This window comes from Pleurodeles waltl, unplaced genomic scaffold (assembly GCF_031143425.1).
Source record: "Pleurodeles waltl isolate 20211129_DDA unplaced genomic scaffold, aPleWal1.hap1.20221129 scaffold_73, whole genome shotgun sequence".
NCBI lineage: Eukaryota > Metazoa > Chordata > Amphibia > Caudata > Salamandridae > Pleurodeles > Pleurodeles waltl.
The window spans coordinates 850,981-870,979 of record NW_027150394.1 but is presented as its reverse complement, the minus strand read 5'-3'; the positions used below and the strand labels follow the sequence as shown (position 1 = coordinate 870,979).

The 19,999-nt window shown below is 47.6% G+C and overlaps 1 protein-coding gene across 1 annotated transcript in view; it reads left to right on the top strand.

Moving 5' to 3' along the window:
- The window catches only part of LOC138281240 (uncharacterized), a 128,714-nt gene that overhangs the window by 68,493 nt on the left and 40,222 nt on the right, over nucleotides 1–19,999 (top strand). The window contains exons 11-12 of the mRNA XM_069219561.1: nucleotides 10,101–10,178; nucleotides 18,978–19,055. Of these exons, the coding sequence (XP_069075662.1) occupies nucleotides 10,101–10,178; nucleotides 18,978–19,055 (156 nt within the window). The remainder of the gene's footprint in view (nucleotides 1–10,100; nucleotides 10,179–18,977; nucleotides 19,056–19,999) is intronic.

Below are 19,999 nucleotides of genomic sequence, written 5' to 3'. Positions count from 1 at the left end.
AGAAGGGTATCCTGGTGCTGAGCAGGTTTGAGCCTAGCCAAACTTAAGGCCTGGCGGAGCTACTTGGAAATCCAGGTCTTCAGCTTCTCGTGGAATTCAAGAAGTGAGGAGATCTCTCTTATGTATAGTGGCAGGTCGTTACATGCTTTAGGAGTGATGTAGGAGAAGTGTCGACCACCAGATCTTGTTTTCTGTATGTGTGAAATGTGTGCAACTATGAGTCCGGACAATCAGAGGTGTCCGGAAGGGTAAAAGCAGATGTGATTGAGGTATGCTGGGCCAGTGTTATGCAGTGCCTTGAAAGTGTGGGTGAGAAGTTTCAATTGTGCTCCTTTTTGTATGGGGAGTTAGATCTTAGCATAGAGGGTGTTCCTGTAGTCCAACTTGCTTCTGACAATGGGGTGAGTGAGGTTTTTTTGCGTGCCAGTTAGGAGCCATTTGAAAATCTTCCTCATCATCTTTAGGGTAGGAAGCATGAGGTGGCGACAGAATTGACTTAGGTGGTCATGTCAAGTTTGTAGTTGATGAAGATCCAAAATTTCTTGGTGTCGATGGTAGGGGTGTGTCAGTCCTAGCTCTGTTGGCCAGCAAGTGGAGTCCCACATGAAGTGCTCTTCCTGAAGTTCACGATTTCGGTCTTGTCGTTGGAACCCATCGCATAATCGCTAGTCCTTAAACAATCTCTCAATAACCAATAGTACACCAAGTTCACCTCAGCCTAGGTGAAATTCCTGAGTAAAAAGGCTAAATGTTGCATTTGTCCTCTGATAGGATGACAGCACCAAATCACAGCCAGTAGCATGAGATGAAGCATCTTCGTCAACTGTAAAAGGGCGGTTTGGTATCTGGAAGGCTCAAGGATGCTGATGTGAACATTTAGGCCCTCATTATGACATTGGTGGTAAATCCCACTTACCGCCACACTGACAGCCGCCAAATTACCAACGCAGCTGCGGATATCCGTTCACCATATTATGACACACACACACACCCGTCAGTATTCAGCCTCGTACACAAATCCGCCAGACCAAAGGTCAGTGATAAACTGGCAGTATCAAAACCCACACCGTTACGCCAACAGAACAACGCCCACCACATTATGACCCACGAATCACCACGGCGGACATTCAACGGCAGTAAACCATTGGCGGTACATACCGCCGCACTCACAATGGACACCTACATACAACACCACATTGGACAATTCAAACAACACACACCTGACACCCATACACACACCACACCACTATAAAACACCCACCCACATTACCCACAACCCTCTACGATTACAAACCATTGCCAGCTGAGAGGCATCAAGACCACTGACGCAACTAGAACCACACACTTTTCACACCTATACACCACTAACGCACTCCACATCACACACCCCAACACATTACCCAACATACCCTCACCAACACACAACACCCATGGCACCACAAAGACACCCCCGTTTCACAGAGGAGGAGTTAAGGGCCATGGTGGAGGAAATCGTCAGGGTAGACCCACAACTCCTTGGAGCACAGGTGCAGCAGTTATCTATAGCTAGGAAGATCAAGCTATGGCGGAGAATCGTGGACAGGGTCAACGCTGTGGGACAGCACCCAAGAACTAGGGATGACATCAGGAAGAGGTGGAACGATCTACGGGGGAAGGTAAGTTCCATTGCAGCAAGACACCAGCTCGCTGTACAGAGGACTGGTGGTGGACCCCCACTTCCTCCCCCACAACTCACAGCATGGGAGGAGCAAGTCTTCGCAATACTGCATCCTGAGGACCTGGCCAGAGTCGGAGGAGGACTGGACTCTGGTAAGTCAACTCTTTGCCATTATCACCCCCTACCTTCATGCCATCACATACCTTTACCCCCATCACTCCACAACATCCCACACACCCCACCATCACAACCCACTCATCCCAGTGCCCAGCCCTGCATGCTGTACCAATGCATGGACACCCCTCACAGCCCTGCATGGACACTCATCACTAAAGCATGCACACCATAGAGAATTAACTATCCCACCACACACAAGTGAAAGGTGTCAGGGCAAATCCAACCATAGAGGGAAATCCACAGATGTACAATATGTCAGACACAGAAACCATAACACACCATTTACATCCCCACAGGTATCCCAGCCAATGTCAGCGGAGAGGAGGTGCCAGCACTATCTGGTCACCCAACTGAAGAGGCCCACAGTGATGAGAGCAGCTGTGGTCGCCTGGATCTGGATGACCAACCTGGCCCATCAGGAACCACTGGACAGCCGGTTACCCAGGCCCAGTTGCACACCACCACAGAGTCTCCCACATCTGGAAACCCCACCACAGCACCCACCCAGAGTACCCATTTCTCTGTCCCCAGGACACGTCAATCAGCAGTGTGCCCACCTCTACGGGGACGTCAGGCCACACCTCACACACAAGACAATCAGGGATCTGTGGTCAGTGGCAGTGGGCACACGGTTCAGGGGACAGAGGCACAGGCCAACAGGGACAGTGGGAGGACTGCTGTGTGCCAGGAGGAGGACAGGACCAGGAAACCGACTCTCCAGGAGGCACTCACTGAGATCCGGGGAGCCTATCAACATTCCTAGGACACGATGGGCCAGATCCTGGAAAATGTGCAGGAGAACAGGCGGCTGCAGGAGGCACAGTACCGGGGTATCAGGGAGGACTTGCAGGCCATTAACAACATCCTCATCTCCATTTCAAGGGTGCTGGCAGACATGGCCAACATTAGGAGGAAGGCAGTCTCACAACTGTGGGCCCCTGCCACTAGCCAGACATCTGAACAGCCTTCTACCTCCGCTGCCAGTTGTGCCCAGGAGGCCCCGCCACAGGACTCGCAGGCCACCAGCACCCCTCCCCGTGCAGAAGGTGAACCACCACGCAAACGTTCCCTGCAATCCTAACAGAAACCAGAGACACTTGCCAAGACCCCGCCAGGAAATGAGACTTTCCTGATTGTCACCCTTGTGTCCCACTCTGTCACCCTGAACTGCCATTGCTCCCCTTCCAATGTCCCATGGACACTGCACCTGCGCCACAAACGGACTGGAACAATACCCTGGACTTTCCTCCATCATCACCCCATCCCATTGCACTTGCCCCTCTATATATTAGCACTTTAATAAACACCCTTTGAACAATCCATTTGGAGTATGTCATGTATATCACATATGTATTCATTGAAACGGGTACAAACATTGCAAATCAACTGTACAGAGAATGAGCATAGATTAATGACCTGTAGCTGGCTGTAGTGATCACACCAGGAGTATATGTCAGGTCACCAACGTCTGCCAAATGAATTGCCAGAGGGAGCAGTAAGCGGGCTTAGAAGTGGAAAATATCAGCTTGCCATTGCCACACAAATTACAACCAAAGTCATTGTAATGTAAAGTAACACTGTCCTACCTGTGTATCATTGGAAGTATTGTCGGATCACATATGTTCTGTTGTCCTCATCCTCATCCTCTGCCTCCTCATCCTCACTGTCCACAGGGTCTACTACTGGCACACTGGCATCTCCCGCCTCCTCCAGGAATGGGACATGGCGTCTGAGGGCCAGGTTATGCAACATGCAGCATGCCACCACTATCTGGCAGACCTTCTTTGGTTAGTAGCACAGGGATCCACCTGTTAGATGGAGGCACCGGAACCTGGCCTTCAGGAGCCCAAAGGTCCTTTCACTTATCCTTCTGGTTCGCCCAAGTGCCTCATTATAACGTTCTTCTGCCCTTGTCCTGGCATTCCTCACAGGGGTCAGCAGCCATGATAGGTTTGGGTAACCAGAGTCACCTGCAAATATTGAAGAACAACATTTAGCCACACACTATCCGATATGGTTCACACCACACACCAACATCTACTGGGTGGGAACCAAGGCTCACCTATTAGCCACACCCTGTGCCTCTGTAGTTGGGACATCAAATTAGGAATGCTGCTATTCCTTAGGACAAAGGCATTGTGCACCAACCCAGGATACTTAGCATTGACTTGGGAGATGTACTGGTCCGCCAAGCGCACCATCTGAATATTCATGGAGTGGAAACTCTTACGATTCCTGAACACCTGTTCATTCTGCTGTTGGGGGACGAATGTAATATGTGTACCATCAATTGCCTCAATTATGTTGGGGATATACCCCATTGCATAAAACTCGACCTTCACTGTGGCCAAATCCTCAACCTGGGGGAAAACAATGTAGCTGCACATGTGTTTTATGAGGGCAGACAACACTCTTGTCAGCACTATTGAGAACATTAGCTGTGACCTTCCTGCTGCCAAGCCCACTGTCACTTGGAAAGGACCAGTTGCCAGGAAATGGAGTACTGATCACACTTGCACAAGAGGGGGGTTCCCAGTGGGATGACGGATAGCAGCTATCAGGTCAGGTTCCAACTGGGCACACAGCTCTGTGATTGTGGCCCTCTCAAGCCTATAGGTGAGGATAATTTGCCTGTCCTCCGGTGTTGCCAAGTCCACCAAGGGTCTGTACATGTGGGTATGTCTCCATCTCCTATTCATCCACAGCGGTAGGAATGTAAGAGACAAAAGAGCGAGGAGCCGGTCACAAACTGAGCAATGGAGCTACAACATTAGACTAAACACAGGCCTTGTTGTGCAAACAAGTATGCGTATGTGAACCATCTCTGAAGACCAACTGAGGCTTTTCTTTTTGTGCGAAGATCAGCTTAGTGAATGGAAATAGAAGAATGAGGGTAGTATTGGTATAACATCGTACAGCAAATATGTCGGATTTTTATTCTGTTTACACGTTTTGTAGACAGTGCAGCTACCATTCTATCTTTATTGGTGTTACAATTCATACTGTGTGCACCAAAATAGGATTAAAAAAAATATATATATAATAATTCTAAAAGTATCAATTGTTTACTAGTGTTCTTGAGTGTGTTCTTCTTTAATGGAAGACAGTTGGTGTATTCAGTACTATTCCTGTGATTTCTCATAGGATCAATTGTTACCTGAAACATACCTCACTCAACTAATGCTTAGTGGCTTGTGAGGTGGCTGCAGTCCAACTGGCTTTCTGTCTTCAGTTGGACAAAGTCCTTCATGCCAAAGGTCTACAAAGCCAAATTCTGGGTTGTGTTCTAGAACAGTGGTTCCCAACCTTTTGACTTCTGTGGACCCCACGTTATCATTACTGGAACCTGGGGACCCCCACTGAATCATTATTGGAATCAGGGGACCCCCTACTGAGTCATTACTGAAACCTGGGGACCTAATCAGTTAATATTATTTAATTTTCTAAGCAGTCACAGACCCCCTGAGGAGACTTCACTGACCCCTGGGGGTCCCTGCACCACAGGTTGGGAACCACAGTTCTAGAAGATGAACTAGAAAATGTATCAAAACTGAGCCAGAAGGCAGCAGACGACACACCAAGAGGATAGGTACTTTCCATGTGGTCTAGTAGTTCATTTGTAGACTACAGAACCAGAAAATCTGGCTACTTCTGCGTCCTGGCTCTCTCCAGCCCTCTAAAAATGAGTAATGTCACTCCTAGTCACGTGACTGGACACTGCTTCCAGAGATGTTAGTTTTAGTTTGCACTTACGAAATTACGCATCAGGTCATTTGTGTGCATTAACACCCTTTATGTGCACATTGTTGCTTATCTTCAGCAATTACATTTTGGCCACCCACTGTCCCTGTGATCAGTCGAAGTGACCCAAATACAAATATACAGGTGGCTATGATAGCTTTTCTTGAAGCATGAAGCAATTTCTTTGCGCAAGGACATGTAAGTGAAGTGTTTTGGGTCTTAAGATAAAATACCACTCAGACAGGCCAATACAGAGAGAAACCTACTGGTTTTATCTGTGGTACAAGAATGACTGGTAAACTGTCAGACACCCTGATTTGCCAATGAAAACGAATTTGCTTTACTTGCTTGATTCCTGCATGGCATGTTTGCCCTTATAACTCCTTTTCCCTCTACTCTAGGTGCCTCTTCGTTATTTGTGATCTGAATCCCATCCTCACATATATAGTCTTTAGCAGCCATAAATTCCTGTCTGTGAAGAAGTGGGTGTAGGAGGCGCTGCCACCAATGTAGGAGGCGGGCCTGGCTTGTAGTGGGTACCAGAGGTACTTACACCTTGTGCCAGGTCCAGTTATCCCTTATCAGTGTAGAAGAGGTGTTTCCAGCAGCTTAGGTCGATAGAAGGTAGCTATGGCAAAGCAGCTTAGGCTGAACTAGGAGACATGTAAAGCTCCTACCATCCCACCGCTGCCACCAATGTAGAAGGCTGGCCTTGCTTGTAGTGGGTATCAGAGGTACTTACACCTTGTGCCAGGTCCAGTTATCCCTTATTAGTGTAGAAGAGCTGTTTCTAGCAGCTTAGGCTGATAGAAGGTAGCTATGGCAAAGCAGCTTAGGCTGAACTAGGAGACATGTAAAGCTCCTACTATACCACTGGTGACATATGCACAATATCGTAAGAAAACACAATACACAGAAGTACTAAAAATAAAGGTACTTTATTTTTATGACAATATGCCAAAAGTATCTCAGTGAGTACCCTCAGTATGAGGATAAGATATATACACAAGATATATGTACACAAACCAAAATTATGCAGGTAATAGCAAGAAAAGTAATGCAAGCAATGTAAAAGTTACAGTAGATTGCAATAGGAGCACATAGGTATAGGGGCAACACAAACCATATACTCCAAAAGTGGAATGCGAACCATGAATGGACCCCAAACCTATGTGAGCTTGTAGAGGGTCGCTGGGACTGTAAGAAAACAGTGAGGGTTAGAAAAACACCCCACCCCAAGACCCTGAAAGGTAGGTGTAAAGTGCACCTACTACCCCCAGAGAGCACAGGCGTCGTGATAGGGGGATTCTGCAGGAAGAACAAACACCAGCAATACAACAACAGTGGATTTCCAGACCTGAGTACCTGCAAGACAAGGGGACCAAGTCCAATAGTCGCGACAGTGTCGAGAGTGGGTAAGAGCCCAGGAAATGCCAGCTGAGGGTGCAAGGAAGCTGCCACCTGTTGGAAGAAGCTTGGAGTTCTGCAAGAAAGAAGAGAGCTAGGAACTTCTCCTTTGGAGGATGGATGTCCCACGTCGCGATGAAGCTTGCAGAGGTATTCTCACGCAGAAAGACTGCAAACAAGCCTTGCTAGCTGCAAGGGTCGCGGTAGAGGTTTTTGGGTGCTGCTGTGGCCCAGGAGGGACCAGGATGTCGCCACTTGGAAGAGGAGACCGAGGGGGGCGCCCAGCAAGTCACAGAGCCCTCACAGAAGCAGGCAGCACCCGCAGAAGTACCTGAACTGGCACTTGGACGAAGAGTGAACCGGAGTCCATGCGAAGTCACAAAAGGGAGTCCCACGATGCCGGAGGACAACTCAGAAGGTTGTGCACTGCAGGTTAAAGTGTCGGGGACCCAGGCTTGGCTGTGCACAAAGGAAATCCTAGAAGAGTGCACAGGAGCCGGAGCAGCTGCAAATCACGCGGTACCCAGCAATGCAGTCTAGCGTAGGGAGGTAAGGACTTACCTCCACCAAACTTGGACTGAAGACTCACTGTACTGTGGGAGTCACTTGGACAGAGTTGCTGGGTTCCAGGGACCACACTCGTGCTGAGAGGGGACCCAGAGGACCAGTGATGCAGTCTTTTGGTGCCTGCGGTTGCAAGGGGAAGATTCCGTCGACCCACGGGAGATTTCTTCAGAGCTCCTGGTGCAGAGAGGAGGCAGGCTACCCCCAGAGCATGCACCACCTGGAAAGCCAGCAGGATGAAGCGATACAAGGTTGCTAGTAGCTACTTAGTTGTGGTTTTGCAGTCGTCCTGAGCAGTCAGCGGTCGATCCTTTGGCAGAAGGTGACGAGGGAGATGCAGAGGAACTCTGATGAGCTCTTGCATTCGTTATCTGGTGAGATCCCCAATGCAGAGACCCTAAATAGCCAGAAAAGGAGGTTTGGCTACCTAGGAAGGAGGATAGGCTAGCAACACAGGTAAGAGCCTATCAGAAGGAGTCTCTGATGTCACCTGCTGGCACTGGCCACTCAGAGCAGTCCAGTGTGCCAGCAGCACCTCTGTTTCCAAGATGGTAGAGGTCTGGAGCACACTGGAGGAGCTCTGGGCACCTCCCGTGGGAGGTGCAGGTCAGGGGAGTGGTCACTCCCCTTTCCTTTGTCCAGTTTCGCGCCAGAGCAGGGCTGGGGGATCCCTGAACCGGTGTAGACTGGCTTATGCAGAGATGGGCACCATCTGTGCCCATCAAAGCATTTCCAGAGGCTGGGGGAGGCTACTCCTCCCCAGCCCTGACACCTATTTCCAAAGGGAGAGGGTGTAACACCCTCTCTCTGAGGAAGTCCTTTGTTCTGCCTTCCTGGGCCAAGCCTGGCTGGACCCCAGGGGGGCAGAAACCTGTCTGAGGGGTTGGCAGCAGCTGCAGTGAAACCCCGGGAAAGGCAGTTTGGCAGTACCCGGGTCTGTGATAGAGACTCAGGGGATCATGGAATTGTCTCCCCAATACCAGAATGGCATTGGGGTGACAATTCCATGATCTTAGACATGTTACATGGCCATGTTCGGAGTTACCATTGTGACGCTATACATAGGTAGTGACCTATGTACAGTGCACGCGTGTAATGGTGTCCCCGCACTCACAAAGTCCGCAGAATTTGCCCTGAACGATGTGGGGGCACCTTGGCTAGTGCCAGGGTGCCCACACACTAAGTAACTTTGCACCCAACCTTCACTAGGTGAAGGTTAGACATATAGGTGACTTATAAGTTACTTAAGTGCAGTGGTAAATGGCTGTGAAATAACGTGGACGTTATTTTACGCAGGCTGCACTGGCAGGCCTGTGTAAGAATTCTCCAGAGCTCCATATGGGTGGCAAAAGAAATGCTGCAGCCCATAGGGATCTCCTGGAACCCCAATACCCTGGGTACCTCAGTACCATATACTAGGGAATTATATGGGTGTACCAGTATGCCAATGTGAATTGGTAAATTTAGTCACTAGCCTGTTAGTGACAGATTTGGAAAGCAGAGAGAGCATAACCACTGAGGTTCTGGTTAGCAGAGCCTTAGTGAGACAGTTAGGCATCACACAGGGAACACATACAGGGCACACTTATGAGTACTGGGGCCCTGGCTGGCAGGGTCCCAGTGACACATAGACTAAAACAACATATATACAGTGAAATATGGGGGTAACATGCCAGGCAAGATGGTACTTTCCTACAGTGGGTTCCTGTCCCCATGTCATCTTCCAGGTTCACCAGAAAACATTAGGCTTTAAGCAAACCATGGGCTGTTCTATGAGGCCATGTTGGAACAAAAAACCCTTCCGCATGCATCCCCAAAGTAACTGAATTCCATCTGTACGTGGGTGTTTTACTGCAATTTTTGCAATAAAGGGAACTTTCTGGGTTGTGCACTAACCTGGATTATCCAGGGTTTTGTTTGACAAGTGCCGAACTACCAACCTTTTTTACGGCTGCTCAAAGGATTTCCCCAGGGGATACTAGAAGTGGATATCATTGAGACAGAAGAGAAAGGTGGAGGCAACCCAGACGGCCAGTGATGGATGCTCCATCCTCAGTCACAATTCTCAGCATGTGATGCCAGTCTGGTTATGGCACCATAGACAATCATTAGATCAACAGATTAAGAGTATTCTGCTCTAGGTACCTTGCCACAGCATTCTCAGGACGTGCCACCTCGCTATTGTAACATGCTGCAATATTGCCTGTCCTATAAGTAACAAGCAGAAGAAATAGTGGCGCACCTTGTACTGGAATAGTGTAACACATAAACATTACTCAAAGGCTACAGAGTTGGTCTTTGTGGGAGAATCAAATTTCTATTTCATCTCATCTGGGTGATCTATTCTTTCACAAATTACAATGCGCCTTAGACTGGACGGTATTTGTTAGCACTTTTTAGAAGAGCGAGTTGTCAAAGTTATTTGTTAGTCAGAGTTGTTTTACATTGTTAATTCCTGTAAGTGTCAGATGGTTCATAAGTCTTAGTCATGAAGATTGTTATCGGAGTCTTAGGGGGTTGCAAGCATGCGCTCATCCTTTATGTTCTTTTGCAGATACCAATCAGGACAATAATAAGCCTGCTGCTGATGACAAGGAGGTTCAGGAAATTGATTGCAAGGAAGCATTGCAAGGTATGTTTTCTCTCTAGATGTGGTTCTGGTCTCCTAAGATATTGCACAATCTGTTGTATGATCAATTCTCTGTTGACTAGCAGGGCAGTCGGCAATTGGCTGCAGTTTAAATACCTATGGCAGCCAACATTGCTACTGGGATTTGGTGTCTTCCACGGAGTAAGTAAATCAAAGGTCTTGCAAAGTATCTGCAGCACCATTCTCTGGGTAATGGAGTGCAGTGCAGTTGAGCCACTTATGTACACCAAAGCAGTCCATCTCCACTGCCTCACCAACACAGCTTCTTAGACCACCCAAGACTTGAGACTGATTTCTGCCCCCACTGGTCCGCACATTTTGTGAGCCTTGGGTGGATTTGGGATTACTCTAGATGACTGTGTTGTGTCACAAGGACATGGGCAATAGACTGCCCTCAAGTATTGTCATCTCAGTGGAGGCTAGCCTCACTTTCCAGGATTGCAAGTATGGAATAGGCAGTAAGCATGAGGTTGGCTCTTGCATACTCCCATGAACGCTTCTCAGAATCATACTATTCTCTCAACCCATGAACTTATCCCAGGGTTCATTGGGAATCCAGTATTTTGCTTACCAAATCTTAATTGCCCCCTTTCATTTGCACATGCTTGAAGTATGGAGCTAGACATGTTTATCTTGGAAAAGTTTTAAAGGAGGAAGCATAGCCTGGAATGACAACCCACAGCATAAGCAGAAGCTAAAGATCAATGTGTGTTACAAATTTCTTGTACTGAGCCTTGGGTTTTTTTAAAGGTCCAATCAGGCTGTACATAGTGCACAATGCAAAGTTGAGTGGTGTTTCCTGTGTATGCTCGTAACAGTGGAGCATGGGTAAAGGTCTAGGGTGGTAGAAATGTGAGACAAAGTGCTGCATGTTCTGAGTTGTATTCAAATTTAGTTAGCTACAAATACTCACTCCATTCCTCTTCTTGTGCCACGGTTAAATAACAGAGGTATTGTCCTAGGAACTGGTTCAGTCGTTCGTTTTGGCCATCATTTTGTGGGTTGTAGTTAATGGATAATGTGCCTCCAGGGTCTATAATGTTGCAAGCACAGACCAGAAGAGATTTGTGAATTACGTTCCATGATTAGCTATATTCAGGATAACATGCATGAGTATAATATTTTGCTGGAGAATATGGGGCAGCTCATATACACTTGGAAGGTTCATTAAAGGAAAGACATGACTCTTGCTGGTGAGTAGATCCACCTCCACTATTGAGTTTTACCCATTCCATACATTGCAAACATGTGGCTCCATTGAAAAATCCATGCAAGGGGTATGTCTTGCACTACATGGTACCTGAACACAGTTAGACACATCCTGATGAACATCTGTCCATTACACTGACAGCAGAAGTTATGTCGGGCAGCTGCTATTTTCTTTACCATAAGATGTCCTGCAGTCTTGGCATGGTGTATCTAGAGAACAGCTTGTTTTGAAGAGATGTAGAGTGCTAGTGAAAGAGATGTCCCTGGTAAAGGAATATGTCCTTTTTTTCATCGTCTTGTCTGTTCCTGTTTCCATAAGTATTTATTCAGCTTCTGTTTCACTTGTACAAGGAAGGTGACCGTCTTTATTAAAGCAATTGTGTTTTTAGTGTTTAGTTTAGCCGCTCTCTGTCCTAAAAAGTATGACTAGCTGTTTTCATCTGCTTCTGCCTTACTAGTGGTTGTGCTATTGGTAGTTGAGTGTAAAACTGAAAATATAACACCACCGCAGGTGTAGTGGAGTTAGAGCTCTGATAGGCTTTACAAAAAATGTAAATTCTGATGGTCATTTGAAATGATGAACATGGTATGTTATGCAGATTTGTAGAGCGCACTATCGCCGAGAAGGGTATCCTGGTGCTGAGCAGGTTTGAGCCTAGCCAAACTTAAGGCCTGGCGGAGCTACTTGGAAATCCAGGTCTTCAGCTTCTTGTGGAATTCAAGAAGTGAGGAGGACGCTCTCATGTATAGTGGCAGGTCGTTACATGCTTTAGGAGTGATGTAGGAGAAGTGTCGACCACCAGATCTTGTTTTCTGTATGTGTGAAATGTGTGCAACTAGGAGTCTGGACAATCAGAGGTGTCTGGAAGGGTAAAAGCAGATTGATTGAGGTATGCTGGGCCAGTGTTATGCAGTGCCTTGAAAGTGTGGGTGAGAAGTTTCAATTGTGCTCCTTTTTGTATGGGGAGTTTGATCTTGGCATAGAGGGTGTTCCTGTAGTCCAACTTGCTTCTGACAATGGGGTGAGTGACGTTTTTTTGCGTGCCAGTTAGGAGCCATTTGAAAATCTTCCTCAGCATCTTTAGGGTATGAAGCGTGAGGTGGTGACGGAATTGACGTGGGTGGTCATGACAAGTTTGTAGTTGATGAAGATACAAAATTTCTTGGTATGGATGGTAGGGGTGTGTCAGTCCTAGCTCTGTTGGCCAGCAAGTGGAGTCCCACGTGAAGTGCTCTTCCTGAAGTTCACGATTTCGGTCTTGTCGTTGGAACCCATCGCATAATCGATATTCCTTAAACAATCTCTCAATAACCAATAGTACACCAAGTTCACCTCAGCCTAGGTGAAATGCCTGAGTAAAAAGGCTAAATGTTGCATTTGTCCTCTGATAGGATGACAGCACCAAATCACAGTCAGTAGCATGAGATGAAGCATCTCCCTCAACTGTAAAAGGGCAGTTTGGTATCTGGAAGGCTCAAGGAGGCTGATGTGAACATTTAGGCCCTCATTATGACATTGGTGGTAAATCCCACTTACCGCCACACTGACAGCCGCCAAATTACCGCTGCAGCTGTGGATATCCGTTCACCATATTATGACACACACACCAATCCATCTGTATTCAGCCACATACACAAATCCGCCAGACCAAAGGTCAGTGATAAACTGGCAGTATCAAAACCCACACCATTACGCCAACAGAACAACGCCCACCACATTATGACCCACGAATCACCACAGCGGACATTCAACGGCAGTAAACCATTGGCGGTACATACCACCGCACTCACAAAGGACACCTACCTACAAAACAACACCACATTGAACAATTCAAATAACACACACCTGACACCCATACACACACCACACCCACACCACTATAAAACACCCACTGACATTACCCACAACCCTCTACGATTACAAACCATTGCCAGCAGAGAGACACCAAGACCACTGACACAACTAGAACCACACACTATTCACACCTATACACCACCAACGCACTCCACATCAAACACCCCAACACATTACCCAACATACCCTCACCAACACACAACACGCATGGCACCACAAAGACACCCCCATTTCACAGAGGAGGAGTTAAGGGTCATGGTGGAGGAAATCATCAGGGTAGAGCCACAACTCCTTGGAGCACAAGTGCAGCAGATATCTATAGCTAGGAAGATGGAGCTATGGCGGAGAATCGTGGACAGGGTCAACGCCGTGGGACAGCACCCAAGAACTAGGGATGACCTCAGGAAGAGGTGGAACGATCTACGGGGGAAGGTAAGTTCAATTGCAGCAAGACACCAGTACGCTGTACAGAGGACTGGTGATGGACCCCCACCTCCTCCCCCACAACTCACAGCATGGGAGGAGCAAGTCTTGGCAATACTGCATCCTGAGGACCTGGTCAGAGTCGGAGGAGGACTGGACTCTGGTAAGTCAACTCTCTGTCATTATCACCCCCCTACCTGCATGCCATCACATACCTTTACCCCCATCACTCCACAACACCCCACCATCACAACCCACTCATCCCAATGGCCAGCCCTGCATGCTGTACCAATGCACCGACACCCCTCACAACCCCGCATGGACACTCATCACTAAAGCATGCACACCATAGAGAATTAACTATCCCACCATACACTAGTGAAAGCTGGCAGGGCAAATCCAACCATAGAGCGAAATCCACAGATGTACAATATGTCAGACACAGAAACCATAACACACCATTTACATCCCCACAGGTATCCCAGCCAATGTCGGCGGAGAGGAGGTGCCAGCACTATCTAGTCACCCAACTGAAGAGGCCCACAGTGATGAGAGCAGCTTTGGTCGCCTGGATCTGGATGACCAACCTAGCCCATCAGGGACCACTGGACAGCCGGTTACCCAGGCCCAGTTGCACACCACCACAGAGCCTCCCGCATCTGGAAACACCACCACAGCACCCACCCAGCGTACCCATACCTCTGTCCCCAGGACACGTCAATCAGCAGTGTGTCCACCTCTACAGGGACCCCAGGACACACCTCACATACAAGACAATCCAGGATCTGTGGTCAGTGGCAGTGGGCACATGGTATAGGGGACAGAGGCACAGGCCAACAGGGACAGTGGGAGGACTGCTGTGTGCCAGGAGGAGGACAGGACCAGGAAACCGACTCTCCAGGAGGCACTCGCTGAGATCCGGGGAGCCTATCAATATTCCTAGGACACGATGGGCCAGATCCTGGACAACGTGCAGGAGAACAGGCGGCTGCAGGAGGGACAGTACCAGGGTATCAGGGAGGACTTGCAGGTCATTAACAACACCCTGATCTCCATTGCAAGGGTGCTGGCAGACATGGCCAACATTATGAGTAAGGCAGTGTCACACCAGCAGGCCTCTGCCACTAGCCAGACATCTGAACAGCCTTCTACCTCCGCTGCTGCTTGTGGTCAGGAGGCCCTGCCACAGGACTCACAGGCCACCAGCACCCCTTCCCCTGCAGAAGGTGAACCACCACGCAAACGTTCCCTGCGATCCAGACAGAAACCGGAGACACTTGCCAAGACCCCGCCAGGAAATGAGACTTTCCTGATTGTCACCCTTGTGTCCCACTCTGTCACCCTGAACTGCCATTGCTCCCCTACCAATGTCCCATGGACACTGCACCTGCGCCACAAACGGACTGGAACAATACCCTGGACTTTCCTCCATCATCAGCCCATCCCATTGCACTTGCCCCTCTATATATTAGCACTTTAATAAACACCCTTTGAAAAAAACCATTTGGAGTATGTCATGTATATCACATATGTATTCATTGAAACAGGTACAAACATTGCAAACCAACTGTACAGAGAATGAGCATAGATTAATGACCTGTAGCTGGCTGTAGTGATCACACCAGGAGTATATGTCAGGTCACCAACGTCTGCCAAATGAATTGCCAGAGGGAGCAGTAAGCGGGCTTAGAAGTGGAAAATATCAGCTTGCCATTGCCACACAAATTACAACCAAAGTCATCGTAATGTAAAGTAACACTGTCCTACCTGTGTATCATTGGAAGTATTGTCGGATCACATATGTTCTGTTGTCCTCATCCTCATCCTCTGCCTCCTCATCCTCACTGTCCACAGGGTCTACTACTGGCACACTGGCATCTCCCGCCTCCTCCAGGAATGGGACATGGCGTCTGAGGGCCAGGTTATGCAACATGCAGCATGCCACCACTATCTGGCAGACCTTCTTTGGTTAGTAGCACAGGGATCCACCTGTTAGATGGAGGCACCGGAACCTGGCCTTTAGGAGGCCAAAGGTCCTTTCACTTATCCTTCTGGTTCGCCCAGGTGCCTCATTATAACGTTCTTCTGCCCTTGTCCTGGCATTCCTCACAGGGGTCAGCAGCCATGATAGGTTTGGGTAACCAGAGTCACCTGCAAATATTGAAGAACAACATTTAGCCACACACTATCCGATATGGCTTACACCATACACCATCATCTACTGGGTGGGAACCAAGGCTCACATAGTAGCCACACCCTGTGCCTCTAGTTGGGACATCACATTAGGAATGCTGCTATTCCTTAGGACAAAGGCATTGTGCACCAACCCAGGATACTTAGCATTGACTTGGGAGATGTACTGGTCTGCCAAGCACACCATCTAAATATTCATGGAGTGGAAACTCTTACGATTCCTGAACACCTGTTTATTCTGCCATTGGGGGACGAATGTAATATTTGTACCATCAATTGCCTCAATTGTGTTGGGAATATACCCCATTGCATAAAACTCGACCTTCACTGTGGCCAAATCCTCAACCTGGGGGAAAACAATGTAGCTGCACATGTGTTTTATGATGGCAGACAACACTCTTGTCAGCACTATTGAGAACATTAGCTGTGACCTTCCTGCTGCCAAGCCCACTGTCACTTGGAAAGGACCAGTTGCCAGGAAATGGAGTACTGATCACACTTGCACAAGAGGGGGGTTCCCAGTGGGATGACTGATAGCAGATATCAGGTCAGGTTCCAACTGGGCACACAGCTCTGTGATTGTGGCCCTCTCAAGCCTATAGGTGAGGATAATTTGCCTGTCCTCCAGTGTTGCCAAGTCCACAAGGGGTCTGTACATGTGGGTATGTCTCCATCTCCTATTCATCCGCAGTGGTAGCAATCTAAGGGACAAAAGAGTGAGGAGCTGGTCACAAACTGAGCAATGGAGCTACAACATTAGACTGAACACAGGCCTTGTTGCGCAAACAAGTATGCGTATTTGAACCATCTCTGAAGACCAACTGAGGCTTTTCTTTTTGTGCGAAGATCAGCTTAGTGAATGGAAATAGAAGAATGAGGGTAGTATTGGTATAACATCGTACAGCAAATATGTTGGATTTTTATTCTGTTTACACGTTTGGTAGACAGCGCAGCTACCATTCTATCTGTATTGGTGTTACAATTCATACTGTGTGCACCAAAATAGGATTTGTTTAAAAAAAAAAAAAAAAAGAATTCTAAAAGTATTGATTGTTTACTAGTGTTCTTGAGTGTGTTCTTCTTTAGTGGAAGACAGTTGGTGTATCCAGTACTATTCCTGTGATTTTTCATAGGATCAATTGTTACCTGAAACTTACCTCACTCAACTAATGCTTAGTGGCTTGTGAGGTGGCTGCAGTCCAACTGGCTTTCTGTCTTCAGTTGGACAATGTCCTTCATGCCCAAGGTCTACAAAGCTAAATTCTGGGTTGTGTTCTAGAACAGTGGTTCCCAATCGTTTGACTTCTGTGGACCCCCACTTTATCATTACTGGAACCTGGGGACCCCCACTGAATCATTATTGGAATCAGGGGACCCCCTACTGAGTCATTACTGAAACAGGGGGACCTTATCTGTTAATATTATTTAATTTTCTAAGCAGTCACGGACCACCTGAGGAGACTTCACGGACCCCCAGGGGTCCCTGGACCACAGGTTGGGAACCACAGGTCTAGAAGACGAACTAGAAAATGTATCAACACTGAGCCAGAAGGCAGCAGACGACACACCAAGAGCATAGGTACTTTCCATGTGGTCTAGTAGTTCATTTGTAGACTACAGAACCAGAAAATCTGGCTAGTTCTGCGTCATGGCTCTCTCCAGGCCTCTAAGAATGAGTAATGTCACTCCTAGACACGTGACTGGACACTGCTTCCAGAGATGTTACTTTGAGTTTGCACTTATGAAAGTACGCATCAGGTCATTTGTGTGCATTAACGCCCTTTATGTGCACATTGTTGCTTATCTCCTGCAATTACGTTTTGTCCACCCACTGTTTCAGGTGACCCTGTGATCAGTCGAAGTGACCCAAATACAAATATACAGGTGGCTATGATAGCTTTTCTTGAAGCATGAAGCAATTTCTTTGCACAAGGACATGTAAGCGAAGTGTTTTGGGTCTTAAAATAAAATACCACTCAGACAGGCCAATGCCATGAGCAACCTACTGGTTTTATCTGTGGTGCAAGAATAACTGGTAAACTGTCAGGCCCCCTGATTTGCCAATGAAAATGAATTTGCTTTACTTGCTTGATTCCTGCATGGCATGTTTTGCATTTTTCACACTCAGAAATGGGCCCTTATAATTCCTTTTCCCTCTAGTCAAGGTGCCTCTTGGTTATTTGGGATCTAAATCCCATCCTCACATATATAGCCTTTAGCAGCCATAAATTCCTGTCTGTGAAGAAGTGGGTTCCTGTCCCCATGTCATCTTCCAGGTTCACCAGAAAACATTAGGCTTTAAGCAAACCATGGGCTGTTCTATGAGGCCATGTTGGAACCAAGAAGCCCTTCCGCATACATCCCCAAAGTAACTGAATTCCATCTGTACGTGGGTGTTTTACTGCTGTTTTTGCAGCACAGGGAACTTTCCGGGTTGTGCACTAACCTGGATTATCCAGGGTTTTGTCTGACAAGTGCCGAACTATCAACCTTTTTTCCGCTGCCCAAAGGATTTCCCCAGGGGATACTAGAAGTGGATGTCATTGAGATAGAAGAGAAAGGTGGAGGCAACCCAGACGGCCAGTGATGGATGCTCCATCCTCAGTCACACTTCTCAGCATGTGATGCCAGTCTGGTTATGGCACCATAGACAATCATTAGATCAACAGATTAAGAGTATTCTGCTCTAGGTACCTTGCCACAGCATTCTCAGGACGTGCCACCTCGCTATTGTAACATGCTGCAATATTGCCTGTCCTATAAGTAACAAGCAGAAGAAATAGTGGCGCACCTTGTACTGGAATAGTGTAACATAAACATTACTCAAAGTCTGCAGAGTTGGTCTTTGTGGGAGAATCCAATTTCTACTTCATCTCATCTGGGTGATCTATTCTTTCACAAATTACAATGCGCCTTAGACCGGGCGGTACTTGTTAGCACTTTTTAGTAGAGCGAGTTGTCAAAGTTATTTGTTAGTCAGAGTTGTTTTACATTGTTAACTCCTGTAAGTGTCAGATGGTTCATAAGTCTTAGTCATGAAGATTGTTATCGGAGTCTTAGGGGGTTGCAAGCATGCGCTCACCCTTTATGTTCTTTTGCAGATACCACTCAGGACACAAATAAGCCTGCTGCTGATGACAAGGAGGTTCAGGACCGGGCTCGCAAGGAAGCATTGCAAGGTATGTTTTCTCTCTAGATGTGGTTCTGGTCTCCTAAGATATTACTGTATAAAAGTACCATCTTGCCTGGCATGTTACCCCCATATTTCACTGTATATATGTTGTTTTAGTTGTATGTGTCACTGGGACCCTGCCAGCCAGGGCCCCAGTGCTCATAAGTGTGCCCTGTATGTGTTACCTGTGTTATGACTGTCTCACTGAGGCTCTGCTAACCAGAACCTCAGTGGTTATGCTCTCTCCTTTCTTTTCAAATTGTCACTAACAGGCTAGTGACCAATTTCACCAATTTACATTGGCATACTGGAACACCCTTATAATTCCCTAGTATATGGTACTGAGGTACCCAGGGTATTGGGGTTCCAGGAGATACCTATGGGCTGCAGCATTTCTTTTGCCACCCATAGGGAGCTCTGACAATTCTTACACAGGCCTGCCATTGCAGCCTGAGTGAAATAACGTCTACGTTATTTCACAGCCATTTACCACTGCACTTAAGTAACTTATAAGTCACCTATATGTCTAACCTTTACCTGGTAAAGGTTGGGTGCTAGGTTACTGGGTGTGTGGGCACCCTGGCACTAGCCAAGGTGCCCCCACATTGTTCAGGGCAAATTTCCCGGACTTTGAGTGCGGGGACAACATTACACGCGTGCACTAGACATATGTCACAACATATGTATAGCGTCACAATGGTAACTCCGAACATGGCCATGTAACATGTCTAAGATCATGGAATTGTCACCCCAATGCCATTCTGGCATTGGGGAGACAATTCCATGATCCCCCGAGTCTCTAGCACAGACCCGAGTACTGCCAAACTACCTTTCCCGGGGTTTCACTGCAGCTGCTGCCAACCCCTCAGACAGGTTTCTGCCCTCCTGGGGTCCAGCCAGGCTTGGCCCAGGAAGGCAGAACAAAGGACTTCCTCAGAGAGAGGGTGTTAC